Below are 12,749 nucleotides of genomic sequence, written 5' to 3' on the forward strand. Positions count from 1 at the left end.
GAGCAGGGAAATTGGAGCCAGCAGCAGCTTGTCCAGCACCCTGATCTCTAACCAGTCTCCCATCAAGGACCTGAAGTTTATCCACAATGAGCATGCACAAACCTGAAGCAAAGCTGCTGCTTTCTCAGCCTGACAAGCTCAAGCCTTTTCTAATAGGACACAGACACGTCCATGAAATTGAGAATTGAGTGGAATTAAAGGCAAGCCTGTTTCCTCTGATAATGCCTAATTTCCAAAGGATGAAAGTAATATAAAGAATAGATGGGAAGAATTATGACAGAATGGTTTCACTTTGGTCTAATTGATATCAGCTTGTCCTCACAAAATGACCACTGGTTGAGGCTACGGTCATACTACCTTGATTACACCCAATCACATCTAATCTCAGAAGCCAAGCAGGGTCAGGCCTGGTTAGTACTTGGATGGGGGTACCAGGTGCTATAGGAGTTGGGTGTGGCTCAAGAGGTACAGCAGTTACCTCAGCTAAAGGTGAGTAATGAATGTTTTTCATTGGGAGTGACTACAATGGACAGGATAGACATATCAGAGCAACAGGCTGGGATGAGAGGTTTGGAGGCTAAGTTATAGTAGAAGCAAGTTTAGGTGGTTTCTACATGTACAGAGAAGTTAAAGTTGATATATTGGACAAAGGATGTTGAATATGGAGCTGCCAAGCAGGAAGACCACAGAGTGGGTTCATAGATGTAATAAAGGAGGGTATGCAGATGGTTGGTGTGACAGAGGAGAATGCTAGGGACCTGGGTGCAACTGCAATGTTAAAACCAAATCCTTCACCCATAATATGGAATAATTTGATACTGAAGTAATATCACACAAGAGTAGACTCTCTTCTCTTATACAGTGGGGCAAAAAAGTATTTAGTCAGCCACCGATTGTGCAAGTTCCCCCACTTAAAATGATGACAGAGGTCAGTAATTTGCACCAGAGGTACACTTCAACTGTGAGAGACAGAATGTGAAAAAAAAATCCATGAATCCACATGGTAGGATTTGTAAAGAATTTATTCGTAAATTAGGGTGGAAAATAAGTATTTGGTCACCTCAAACAAGGAAAATCTCTGGCTCTCACAGACCTGTAACGTCTTCTGTGAGAAGCTTTTCTGTCCCCCACTCGTTACCTGTATGAATGGCACCTGTTTGAACTCATCATCTGTATAAAAGACACCTGTCCACAGCCTCAAACAGTCAGACTCCAAACGCCGCCATGGCCAAGACCAAAGAGCTTTCGAAGGACACCAGGAAAAGTATTGTAGACCTGCACCAGACTGGGAAGAGTGAATCTACAATAGGCAAGCAGCTTGGTGTGAAAAAATCAACTGTGGGAGCAATCATCAGAAAATGGAAGACATACAAGACCACTGATAATCTCCCTCGATCTGGGGCTCCACGCAAGATCTCATCCCGTGGGGTCAAAATGATCATGAGAACGGTGAGCAAAGATCCCAGAACCACACGGGGGGACCTGGTGAATGACCTGCAGAGAGCTGGGACCAAAGTAACAAAGGTCACCATCAGTAACACACTACAACGGCAGGGAATCAAATCCCGCAGTGCCAGACGTGTTCCGCTGCTGAAGCCAGTGCATGTCCAGGCCCGTCTGAAGTTTGCCAGAGAGCACATGGATGATACAGCAGAGGATTGGGAGAATGTCATGTGGTCAGATGAAACCAAGGTAGAACTTTTTGGTATAAACTCAACTCGTCGTGTTTGGAGGAAGAAGAATACTGAGTTGCATCCCAAGAACACCATACCTACTGTGAAGCATGGGGGTGGAAACATCATGCTATGGGGCTGTTTTTCTGCCAAGGGACAGGACGACTGATCCGTCTTAAGGACAGAATGAATGGGGCCATGTATCGTGAGATTTTGAGCCAAAACCTCCTTCCATCAGTGAGAACTTTGAAGATGAAACGAGGCTGGGTCTTCCAACATGACAATGATCCAAAACACACCGCCCGGGCAACAAAGGAGTGGCTCCGTAAGAAGCATTTGAAAGTCCTGGAGTGGCCTAGCCAGTCTCCAGACCTCAACCCCATAGAAAATCTGTGGCGGGAGTTGAAAGTCCGTGTTGCTCGGCGACAGCCCCAAAACATCACTGCTCTCGAGAAGATCTGCATGGAGGAATGGGCCAAAATACCAGCTACTGTGTGTGCAAACCTGGTAAAGACCTATAGTAAACGTTTGACCTCTGTTATTGCCAACAAAGGTTATGTTACAAAGTATTGAGTTGTATTTTTGTTATTGACCAAATACTTATTTTCCACCCTGATTTACGAATAAATTCTTTACAAATCCTACCATGTGAATTCATGGATTTTTTTTTTTCACATTCTGTCTCTCACAGTTGAAGTGTACCTCTGGTGCAAATTACTGACCTCTGTCATCATTTTAGGTGGGGGAACTTGCACAATCGGTGGCTGACTAAATACTTTTTTGCCCCACTGTATTCTATAATTTCTCTCTGATCATTTATTTTATTCTCGTTCTTTTTATTAATAACATCTTATTCATATTCATCTTTCTAACACTTTCACAATTCCACAGACAACAACAGCAATAATACTGCAGCAGCTAGTATTTACTGACACTTGTTCCCTCCTCTGCAGGTTGTGTGTCCATGGTAGTGTTCATAATGCTGGTAAATTAAGTCCTGGGGACATGCAGGCTAAACAGGTTAATATGAGGATGACTGTCTTCAAAGTTCTTCTAGAAAGAAATCTGCCCACTCTGTGAGAAAAATGAAGAGTTTGATCAAAAAAAGGGAAGCAGATAAAAAACTGCCCGAGTTCCTTTTAATGGGTGCAACCTGTTATTGTCTTTGTATAACTTCACAGATCCAGTTTATGACTATAAACCTTTTATATGGTTTTAAAGAAATTTTTAAAAATTGCTTTATGGAAGGAAGAAATCTGTGTCTCCGATCAAGTCCCAAATCCTTCCCGAAACAACGGCCGCGATGAAGTAAATAAAAGTGAAGTCTTTGGCTTAGCAGCAGATGCATAATTATGCTTTTGTTAGGGCACAAAAGAAATCATGATAATTATCTAAACCCGTCCAAGCTGAGCAGCAGCTCTGGCTTCCTCCAGTCCTACCTTTCCATACTTAGCCCTGCAGCAGCTTCAGTGGCAGATGGGAGATGAAAGGGGGAGCTGGATGAACGAGGGAATGAAAACAGGTGTTGGTGAAAACTGAAGAAAAGGAAAGGCCAAGGGGTCAACTGGGGCATTAGAAAGGGGGAGGAAACTTACATATAGACTTGCAGACGGACAGATCGATGGATCGATTTTTTTCTTTTTACCCTTTTCAATGTGCCTCTTGAAATCTGTTGTCTTGCCAAATGGTGAGCGGCTCTGCAGAAATGTGAACATTTACACTATAGCTAGAAAGAGTGTGTTTCACTAACTATTTTAACTAAAGACTGTTACAGTGTTTCAGCAGCTATACTGTTCAAAGCAAGTAGTTCTCATATTCTAAAATATAAAGTCTAGTATATTATTTGATCCAACCTTGTTTGTTTTAATCTACCTTTTTTATTATATGGGTCACAGCATTTTTTACCTTTGACATTCATTCTTCTGACCATAATGCACCATGTCGTGTGGAATAGTACAGAGAAATCCAGCCTATGAAGGTATTTAACAACTGAATGGAATCGTGTGTAGATTTAGTGTACCCTCCAATAAGTCATACTTTATTCTCAAAGAAGAAGAGGGGGGGTTGGAATCTGGCAGAATACAGTTTTATAGGCACTCAAAGTGAATAAGGTCTTTTCAGAAAGGCTTAAGTCTCAGTTTTAAGGGCTCCGTAAGGAACTGAAGGTGAAAGACCCGCTCACAATGTGAATACAGCTGCCTATTCAGGACCCCAGCCCCCATCCAGACACAATAATGCTGCCCCCTACCACTCAGCGATGGAGGAAACGGCATCAGATTGTTGAACTCCTGCTGGATCCCGCCCTCCTCCCCTCCCTGCTGCGGCACGCCGGCCCAGCCCTGGCAGCTGTTTAACCAACTGAGGCAGAAGGGCTGCAGGAGAACAATGCAGTTCGACTTAACCATTCCTCTTTCTCTCTCTATGTGTGTGTCAGTATCTGTCACTGCATTTAATTAGGAGAAGCTCTCTATAAATGAGGCTACCACCACCCCAACATCTGACAATGCTAGGCTGCATATTTATGCCAAAAGACAGAAACTTCATTACGCTCATTAAATCTGTCAGCGGAGAGACGGAAATTCATGTTTTAGTCTACAGTAAACAACAGAGCGTGGATTTATTGGGATACATTCAGTTTATTTCTGTCAATCCCAAAAGAGAGTTTGGAGCACAGCCACAACAATGCAGTACATGTGCACTGACTTATAAACTGTTTGTGTTCTATCTTGTCTTCTGTAAAGGTTTCAAGAGGTGTCGTGTACATAAAGTTAACATTCTTCTTATTGTTGTTGGAATGATCCACAAACTAACAAGCTATTCTGATAGCTTCACACAGTTGTTTCCATATAAGATGCATTTGCACATTGATGTAGAGAATGCTTATACAAAAAAAGCAAATTGTCATCATCTCAGCACAGACCATCCTGGACAATCAGTGCAGCAGAGCCCCCTGCTGCTACATCTGTACTCCTGCAACACTTGCTGGGTGTTTCTGTTGACACCGCTGGTCTGCACTGTCAGGATTTAGTGAGAGCTATTTAAAGATAACACAATCTTGGGTGATAAAATATTACACATAAATGATAAATCTTTAAATGTATTTCTAAGATATTTAAGCTACTATGTGCAACAGCACTACTGTAATCTCCTGAGGGAAGCACATTCAGTAGAAATGACCCATATTCGCTAGATGTGCCTCTCTGACTTAACCTTCTTTCTCAAAGTCAAACACAACATGACGTTTCCCATTTGACACACTGCAAGAGATCAACCAAGCATCTCAGATGTGCTAGTCATCAGAATAGGACTTTCAGGGTGTAATTTAAAGATGGTAGCTTCACCGGAAGCACTTAGTTCCTGCACAAAAGGACACTTGGAAATTGTAGAGTGTTTGCATGTTATAGATCACAGCTCAGAGGTTGGCTTATGTTCTGTTTAAATACACCAGTTTATTATATTTTTAAAAGAACTTAGTGAAATTTTCATATTCAAGTGTTCATGTTTGCAATGTAAAAAACCAAAATCAATCACAAATAATATACTTACTTGTATTTTAAAAGTATCTAACACACACCACAGTTAGCGCTCAGACATAAAGACCATATAATGGTCAAGTGCAGACATCCACTCACCATTACAGTACACGTGATAATCTCCAGACATAAAGTAAGGGAAACGTACAACATAAGGACACAAACGCATTCTGAGAACTTTTCAGAGGCTTTAAACAAGTTGTTTTATCAATAGAAAATGTGGTGGAGTCTCACTGTCAGTAGCAAAACGAAAAACTCTCCAGGTTCTTTCTTTATGGCTAATATTGGTTGTTTTTGCAATCCACTTTCATGTAACCACACAAACAGTAATTCCAACGATACAATGAGTCTACCAATAGTTTTAAAATATAACCACAGAAAATCTGCTGATTTAAAAACCACAGGTGAAGTCCAAAAGAACCGAGAAGTTCCTGCACCTGAAGGTCATGTGTGACGTCAGTGAGATAACAGACCCTCACACCTCCATGTGTCACTGCTGTTATAATGCCGGCCGTCCATTCAGTTTGTCATGCATGAGTGCGATGGCTCCACCTGTGAAGTCTCTGAGCACCTGCACCGTCTCCCGCTGGAGCTGCAGCGACTCGCGCACAAACTCCTGCTGAGTCTCTGCCAGCTGCTGCACTGACTCCGACAGAAGCTCCAGGGAGCGCGACACAGTCTCCAGCAGGATGTTGGTGGCGTGCTGCTCCTGAAGGCTCAGCGATGCACTGTGCAGCATGCTGTCTCTCGTGCTCTGCGAGGACTGACCGGGCGACGGAAACGCAGCCGCAGATGCCGGCAGTCCAGTAGACGTGTGAGGTTGCGCTTGTTTCTGGGTGCTGCTGTTAGCTTGGTGATCATCTTTTGGCTTTGCTGTCTGAGTTGAAGGAAGCATATCGTCTCTTTGTTCATCGTCCGAGTCTCCAAATGCATTTTCAGTATCTGAGAAAAATAAGACACATCAGCATTTTCTAAGTACTAACATAAACCAGAAAAGCAATTTCTTGACAGCTCACCTTCTGCTGGAGGCACCTCATATTGCACATCAAAAGATGGCTGTGATGAGTCCCCTGCAACATTAACAGTTCAAATCAAATCAAATCACTTTTATTGTCACTTTTACAGTTCATATAAAACTAATTGCAGGAATGTGAAAAAAGACACTGCATGCAATAATTTATAGGACATGTGTGTGTGTTCACAATGCACTCATGTTTAGACTGAAATGAGGTCAATATGTGACCCCCTTTGCTACCTGACTGTCCTATCTTGTAGGAAGAAGGTGGAGGCATAGGTGTCATGTCCAACCCGCCATTAGGAGAGCTCTGCATTGCAATCATATCATCCTCGTCCAATTCTTCTTCCTCCTCTGGCACATCGTCGTCTTCCCCCAGCAGGCCGAAGTCACCGGAGCTCTGCTCCTCATCGTCCATCTCCAGTATCTGGAGGACTATTTTCTCTGTCTGGTTAAGATCCCGGGAAAGGCGTGAGTTGAGGCCTCTGTTGGGCACTGTCCCCGACCTCATAGCAGCCACTTTCCGTTTTGTGTCACACTTTAGGTCAGACCACTTCTTGATGACTTCTATGACCTCACGTTGGCACTCTCCAATCTCATTGACCCGTGCAGTAATCTCTGCCCATGTGCGCTTTTTCATGTCTGTTGGCACACCACGATTGAATTTGCCTTTGGGAATGAAAAAAAGAAATCCTGTCACTGTCAGTGACTGCATAAGATTAAAGTTATTATAATACAGAAATTCGCACTCAGTTCTTGCATACTTTGCACATTTAAATGTTTCAATTACCTCTGCTGGTAACGTTTTCATGACCAGCCACATCACACTCATTTATTCATTCTCCAGACACAATCTTTTCAGAAAGAGCTGAATTAAAAAAAATAAAAATCCTAAATGCTGTAAGCAACTGATAAGCTAATACATACCCACAACAACCATACGGTGCTTCCTAACTTCATCCAGCAATATGTGGACTTCACTGAAAGAGAAACGAGCCTTTCTTTTCTTGAAGCGTGTCACACTGTCTTGATTGTAGTATATGGGTGAAGACATTCTTCACACACTGTGTCGGTAGGTATCAAGCTGCTCTGAGGTCTCTGCTGTGCTTCAGCTCCTCCAGGTGTCTGATAGGAGGCTCAACAGTCTGATTAACAACAAAGTGTGGACGGTAAATCGTGTCTTGTCTCTCTGATGTGAGTTTAATGTTAGATTAACGGTTATACAAAAACAACTGGCATGATGAAACGTCAGATTAGTAGTATTCATAATCTGTTATTCTCCTGCATGTTTAAAAGAGCCACGGACACCTCTGGAGCTCGAGTTAGTCGATAAGTTAAACTCATAATAAACTAATATAATTAAAATTTAAGTTGTAACATACACAGCTTTCAAGGTTAAGCAGGAAAATAGCTCAGGCTCAGCTTTACACTATCAGCTCTGGAGGAGTGAATGAACAATGGAGGATGCTGTGCTCACTTCACACATGCGATAGCATAGTTAGCTTGTTACATTTAGAAGCCACTCGTAGCTACTTGCTAAGGATACTTTTACATATCGCTCGTTATTCTATTGAGTGATGGCTCTGTCATCTCCCATTACAGTACGCTGAACACTTAGCTAGCCTAAAGTAAAATTACAAAATACCCACTATGCTAGCTATATGCACCAAGGCAACGTTAGCTAACGCTACGCTTGTTTGGCTAACAAACACGTTGTTAAAACGCAACCTCACCTCAAGAGGTACATGCCGATAGCAGAAATAGCTAATGAGATTATGAACATACCCCCGAGTTAAATAAATTGGGATTTAGTCCGGAAACGTGAAGATAAACTTCCTTATCGCCAAGATAGCAATTGTCAAGTTACCCGCTGTGACGCCATCACTTCACAATTTGTGTCCGGTTAATATTAACTACATAGCTAAGTAAAGCTTGTTGACGAAAACAGGGGCATTAGAGTGGGAATTCAACCTTACCTATGAGTGTTTGGTTCACATCTAACATATAGCGACGACAATCATTTATCTGGCCATTTAACTGCTGAGTTTTATAATCTATTTTAGAGCTGTGCGACTTTTATTTTGAAGGCTCTAGCCGGATTTCGGTATCGTTTGCCATGGATGGATAGCGGAACTATGGATGTGTGTCCCAGAGCAACGTGATCTCAGCAGAGGTAGCAAAAGTACATACAGTCTGTACTTAAGTAGAAGTACAGATACTTGTGTTAGAAAATACTCCAGTAAACGCTGAAGTACTGATTCCACTTCTTTACTCAAGTGAAAGTAAAAAAGCACAATCTCTGAAATGTACTCAAAGTCCGAAAATAAAAAGTAGCTCCTTGAAAGACAATTATACCATCTATTTTTATGGACAGGTAACTCTGCTCTATTAATGTCATACAAATACAATATTAGAATAGAATACAATAGAATAGCCCTTTACTGTCATAATATATATGGACAACGAAATTGTGGGTGCTTCACACCAACCGTGTCAGAATAAAATATTAATTATTCAGACATATGAGAATACAAATGTTATTTGAATCTAAATACTAATTCTAATGAATGTGCTTAGCTTGAATGTGTTATTTAGACCACAAGAGGGTGACTTTGCCTCCACACATAAAAAGAAACATAAGTACAGTTAGTAGTTACACTGGGAGCTGTCTTCCATTTGCTACACCAACAGCATACTGTATGATGTCTTTATACTAGATGGTATAAAGTTGGTCTAACAATTGAATTCAGTAAATGGAGCTCAGAATCATCAGCTTAAATGTAAATTAATCACACTTGATTTAAACCAGCACTAACCACCACAGCCACTGTGTAGCAGTCAAACACAGTGTTTTACTGTGAATTTACCATTTTAATGCAAACTAACCTTTTTATCCTTCACAAACTACAGAGTATTTTCATGTAACCCATAAAACACATCATCTGGTTGTAATGTTTTCAGTCAATCACCCAAGTGACTTCCTGAGTCTCAGATCAATGCAGGTTTCCCCATCCTTATAAAAAGTACATATTCACTGAAACTAGCACCATGGGCAAACAATGAGATCAGTTTCTTGATCATTAATATGCAAATTGACATGACCCTTGATCAATGGGCAGTTGGGAAATGGCTGCAATCACAACATTGTAAGATGGTGAAAGATGTACCCTTAGGCCCCCTCCTCGATTCAGAGATGGTCTTTCCTTTTTCACCTAAGTGGCCTCCTTGACTCCCCACTCAAACCAGCGTTCCTCCCTGTCCAGGATGTGTACATCCTTCTCCTTTATGTCAAGTCATGACATTTTGCATATTAATGACCAAGAAACTGACCTCACAGCCCATTGTTCAGCAGTGTGTTTGCTGATTTTGTTGAGCTGATAGAAATGTTATGTCGAGTAGAAACGCTACTCCCTTCATGCTTACTCCTCATCTGTAGTGCTAGCTAGAAGCTGACTACAACATATGCCTACTAAAGTAGGCCTACGAGTATAAACACTGTAAATGATACCACTGAGCCTAAAGCACTAAGCCTGTTTTGAAAATGGAAGTAGTTGAAAGTACAGATATTTGTGTTAAAATGAAGGGAGTAAAAGTAAAAAGTTATCAGAAAAATACTCAAGTAAAGTACAGATACCTTGAAATTGTACAGCAAGAAAGAATTCGCACTTTGTTACTTCCCACCTGTTTCTCAATCATATATTTCTGACTCCTTAAAGTAGGCGGCATTAGTACTTAAGCATCCCATCATGCAAAGTGTTTATTCCGAGCTTTGCAGAATCATTAATTTATTTTAATTTTAATAAGGTTTGCACAAAACTTCAAGGAAACATTTGACAAGTCTCAGTTTCACCAGTTTGTTTTTGCCATGACAACCTTGTGGATCTAGAACAGGGGTGGGCAATTCCAGGCCTCGAGGGCTGGTGTCCTGCAGGTTTTAGATCTCACCTTGGGTCAACACACCTGAATCACATGATTAGTTCGTTACCAGGCCTCTGGAGAACTGCGGGACATGTTGGCTGTGTCCCAATTCAGGGTCTGCACGCTTGAAGTACGCGCACTACGGGTACTACGTACGGTGCGTACTATGAGTACGAGAAGTGCGGAAGTGAGAGGCTTGTGAAATGGGACGGTATATGCTTCGTCGCGCTGTTCAGGTTGCCTAGCAACCATGATACTAACCGCGAGACACGTTACATACAGCTTTGTTTGACAGAAATGAAGGAGAAAAATGTTTTGTTGGTCATTCATTTTTGACATCACTTTGATTAGTTGAGTATCTGAGGCTGAGACCACGGGACTGTAAAACATGATTGTTGGGCTTCATTTCTGTGCTGAACAGTCATTTAAGATTAGTTAGTAAATAACAATTAGTTGTTCATGAGACTAAAGTCATCTCACTGTGGTAATGTAAATATAATATGGCCAATTTTATAGTATTGTCAGATTATTATGAGATAGTGATTTTATATATATATATATATATATAAAATCACTGACTTTCAGCTTGTTGTGTTTGTGGATATATGACTGACTTTAATTATTAAGCTTATTCATAAATAAGTGACGTCATGTTCAGTACTTTTGACAGTTCACTTTTCGGCCGCTCCATCTTATTAGGGAAATTCCACATACATAAATGTAAATTCCAAAACTCAACCCCATCATTTAATTTGTTTTTGATTGAAATAGAATATTACTTAAACTCTATTAAATTAACTTCCAATAAAAAAGGTTTATCATTGATTGAAATTCATTCAGAAATGTTTAACGAATGAGCTGTCACAACTTTCAAGTACACAGTAAAAAACCAAGTGTCAATTTTACACTTAGAGTTGATTTTAACTCTGCTTCAGATAACATTTGGTCCCACTCAAAATTAGTTAAATTTACTCTATGGCCAGTGTTAACTTTTCAGTGTTAATTGTACTCAATTTAGTGTCAAAATTAACAACAAAATGTGTAAAAATATTTAACACTGAGGGTTATTCACACTGTTCAGAGTAATTTGATTACACTTTATAGAGCTATTTTTACTCCAAATTTAGTTTAATAATAACACTCTGATGTGTAATAATATATCATTTTTATTTCTCTGTAGTGTGATTCTTTTCATATTCATCTTATGATGCTATATTACTAAATAACTGATCTATCCTACATTATGGAAATAACAAATATACAGGTTAAAGTAACAGCATTTATTATGTTTCTCAATTCAGTGTCATTTAATTAACGTAACAAACCTTTACAATTCACAGTTCTATGATGCTCACTAGAGAAAGCAATATGACATTTCCCCAATGTCGTAGTTGCAGAAAAGTAACAAAGTTGGTCAGGGATGAACTGTATGATGTACCAAAGACATAATGGGCCCTAAAGAGTTCATCAAGGGCTCCTACAGAACCTGTCGCATTACATGGAAGTGCATGCTTCTCAATCACAATGAAGCTGTGAATGCTGCTTCTTGTGGATCCCTGAGTAAGATGGTAGGGCTGACTGCTTCGGGTGATGTTGTCTAGATGCTGCTGTACACTGGTTCCAGCCTACAACAACACATTAAACAACAGTATTAAGTGACTATCCTCTGACAGTAGATTAGCTCAACTCACTGTCCATGAAAATAGAGGTGATGGAAAGTATATTTTAAACAACATACCTTTGGGAATTTGATGAGGTTATTGACAGCTTGAGATGCAGACATCTTTCCTGGTCTCTTTCGCCCTTGTGCAGATGGTAGTAGCAGATGTAGCAGCAGCAAGATAGTAGACAAGTCACTGTCCCAGCCTACAGACGAATAAACAAAGAATTATTCCAAAAATACATTGAATTGACAGAATTACCTATATAACCAACAATGGCAAATAAAAACAGTCACAATCATACCATTCTCAACTTCAGTACCTGACTCAGCATTGCACATTAACTCCAAGAGCTCTGAGGTGGGGACAAGTCCATGACTTTCCTTTACAACCTTTGCTTTGAGATTGGTGAGCCACCTCTCCAAGAATTTGCTCCCAGTGACCTCACAAAACAGGAGTCAGAAATCTTGTTCTATCTGTAATGCAAAAATACAGAACATAGAGAGGTGTATGATTGAATCCTGCCTACAAATTACATCAGTATCATTTAAATGATAAGTGAACTTACTTTTGGGAGATTTGCAAACTGAGACGCTTCTTTCCTCCACAGCTTTTCTTTGAATGGTCTTCAACCGCCATGCAATGTATCCTGAACTGTTCTCTGGATCGTAGTAATGTTTCTATGTAATTAAATAAACGAAGAAGGACTATGTTATCAACATTTCTGAGGGCAATTATGTATGTAATGTTGAAAAGTTCCCTTTACTTACATATCCATGTTGTGAATATGGGTCTTCCAGATATGGAGACAGAGCAACAATGCCCTGCGCATACATCACTCTTACACTTTTAGGGGGAGATGTCCTAATGTATAAATTCAATAATTGGCATTAAACATCACAATTAAAAATAATACAATGTTTAAAATGTTTCTTTATATCTTACATTT

The 12,749-nt window shown here is 40.3% G+C and overlaps 1 protein-coding gene and 1 pseudogene across 1 annotated transcript; both read right to left on the reverse strand.

Moving 5' to 3' along the window:
- Nucleotides 1-5,569: 5,569 nt before the first annotated feature.
- LOC146623756 (uncharacterized) lies at nt 5,570-8,019 on the reverse strand. The gene is made up of 5 exons (XM_085363341.1): nt 7,955-8,019; nt 7,149-7,366; nt 6,462-6,890; nt 6,223-6,276; nt 5,570-6,148 (listed from the first exon to the last, which is right to left on the reverse strand). Exons 2-5 carry the CDS (start codon nt 7,273-7,275, stop codon nt 5,706-5,708), a joined length of 1,053 nt encoding a protein of 350 aa, XP_085219467.1. The 5' UTR covers nt 7,276-7,366; nt 7,955-8,019; the 3' UTR covers nt 5,570-5,705.
- Nucleotides 8,020-11,473: 3,454 nt separating this feature from the next.
- On the reverse strand, nt 11,474-12,636 carry LOC146623757 (uncharacterized; annotated as a pseudogene).
- Between the last annotated feature and the right edge of the window lie 113 nt (nt 12,637-12,749).

Source organism: Diplotaxodon limnothrissa, linkage group LG10 (assembly GCF_057381915.1).
Source record: "Diplotaxodon limnothrissa isolate DT_005_m linkage group LG10, D_limnothrissa_male_GT1.1, whole genome shotgun sequence".
Classification (NCBI taxonomy): Eukaryota; Metazoa; Chordata; class Actinopteri; order Cichliformes; family Cichlidae; genus Diplotaxodon; species Diplotaxodon limnothrissa.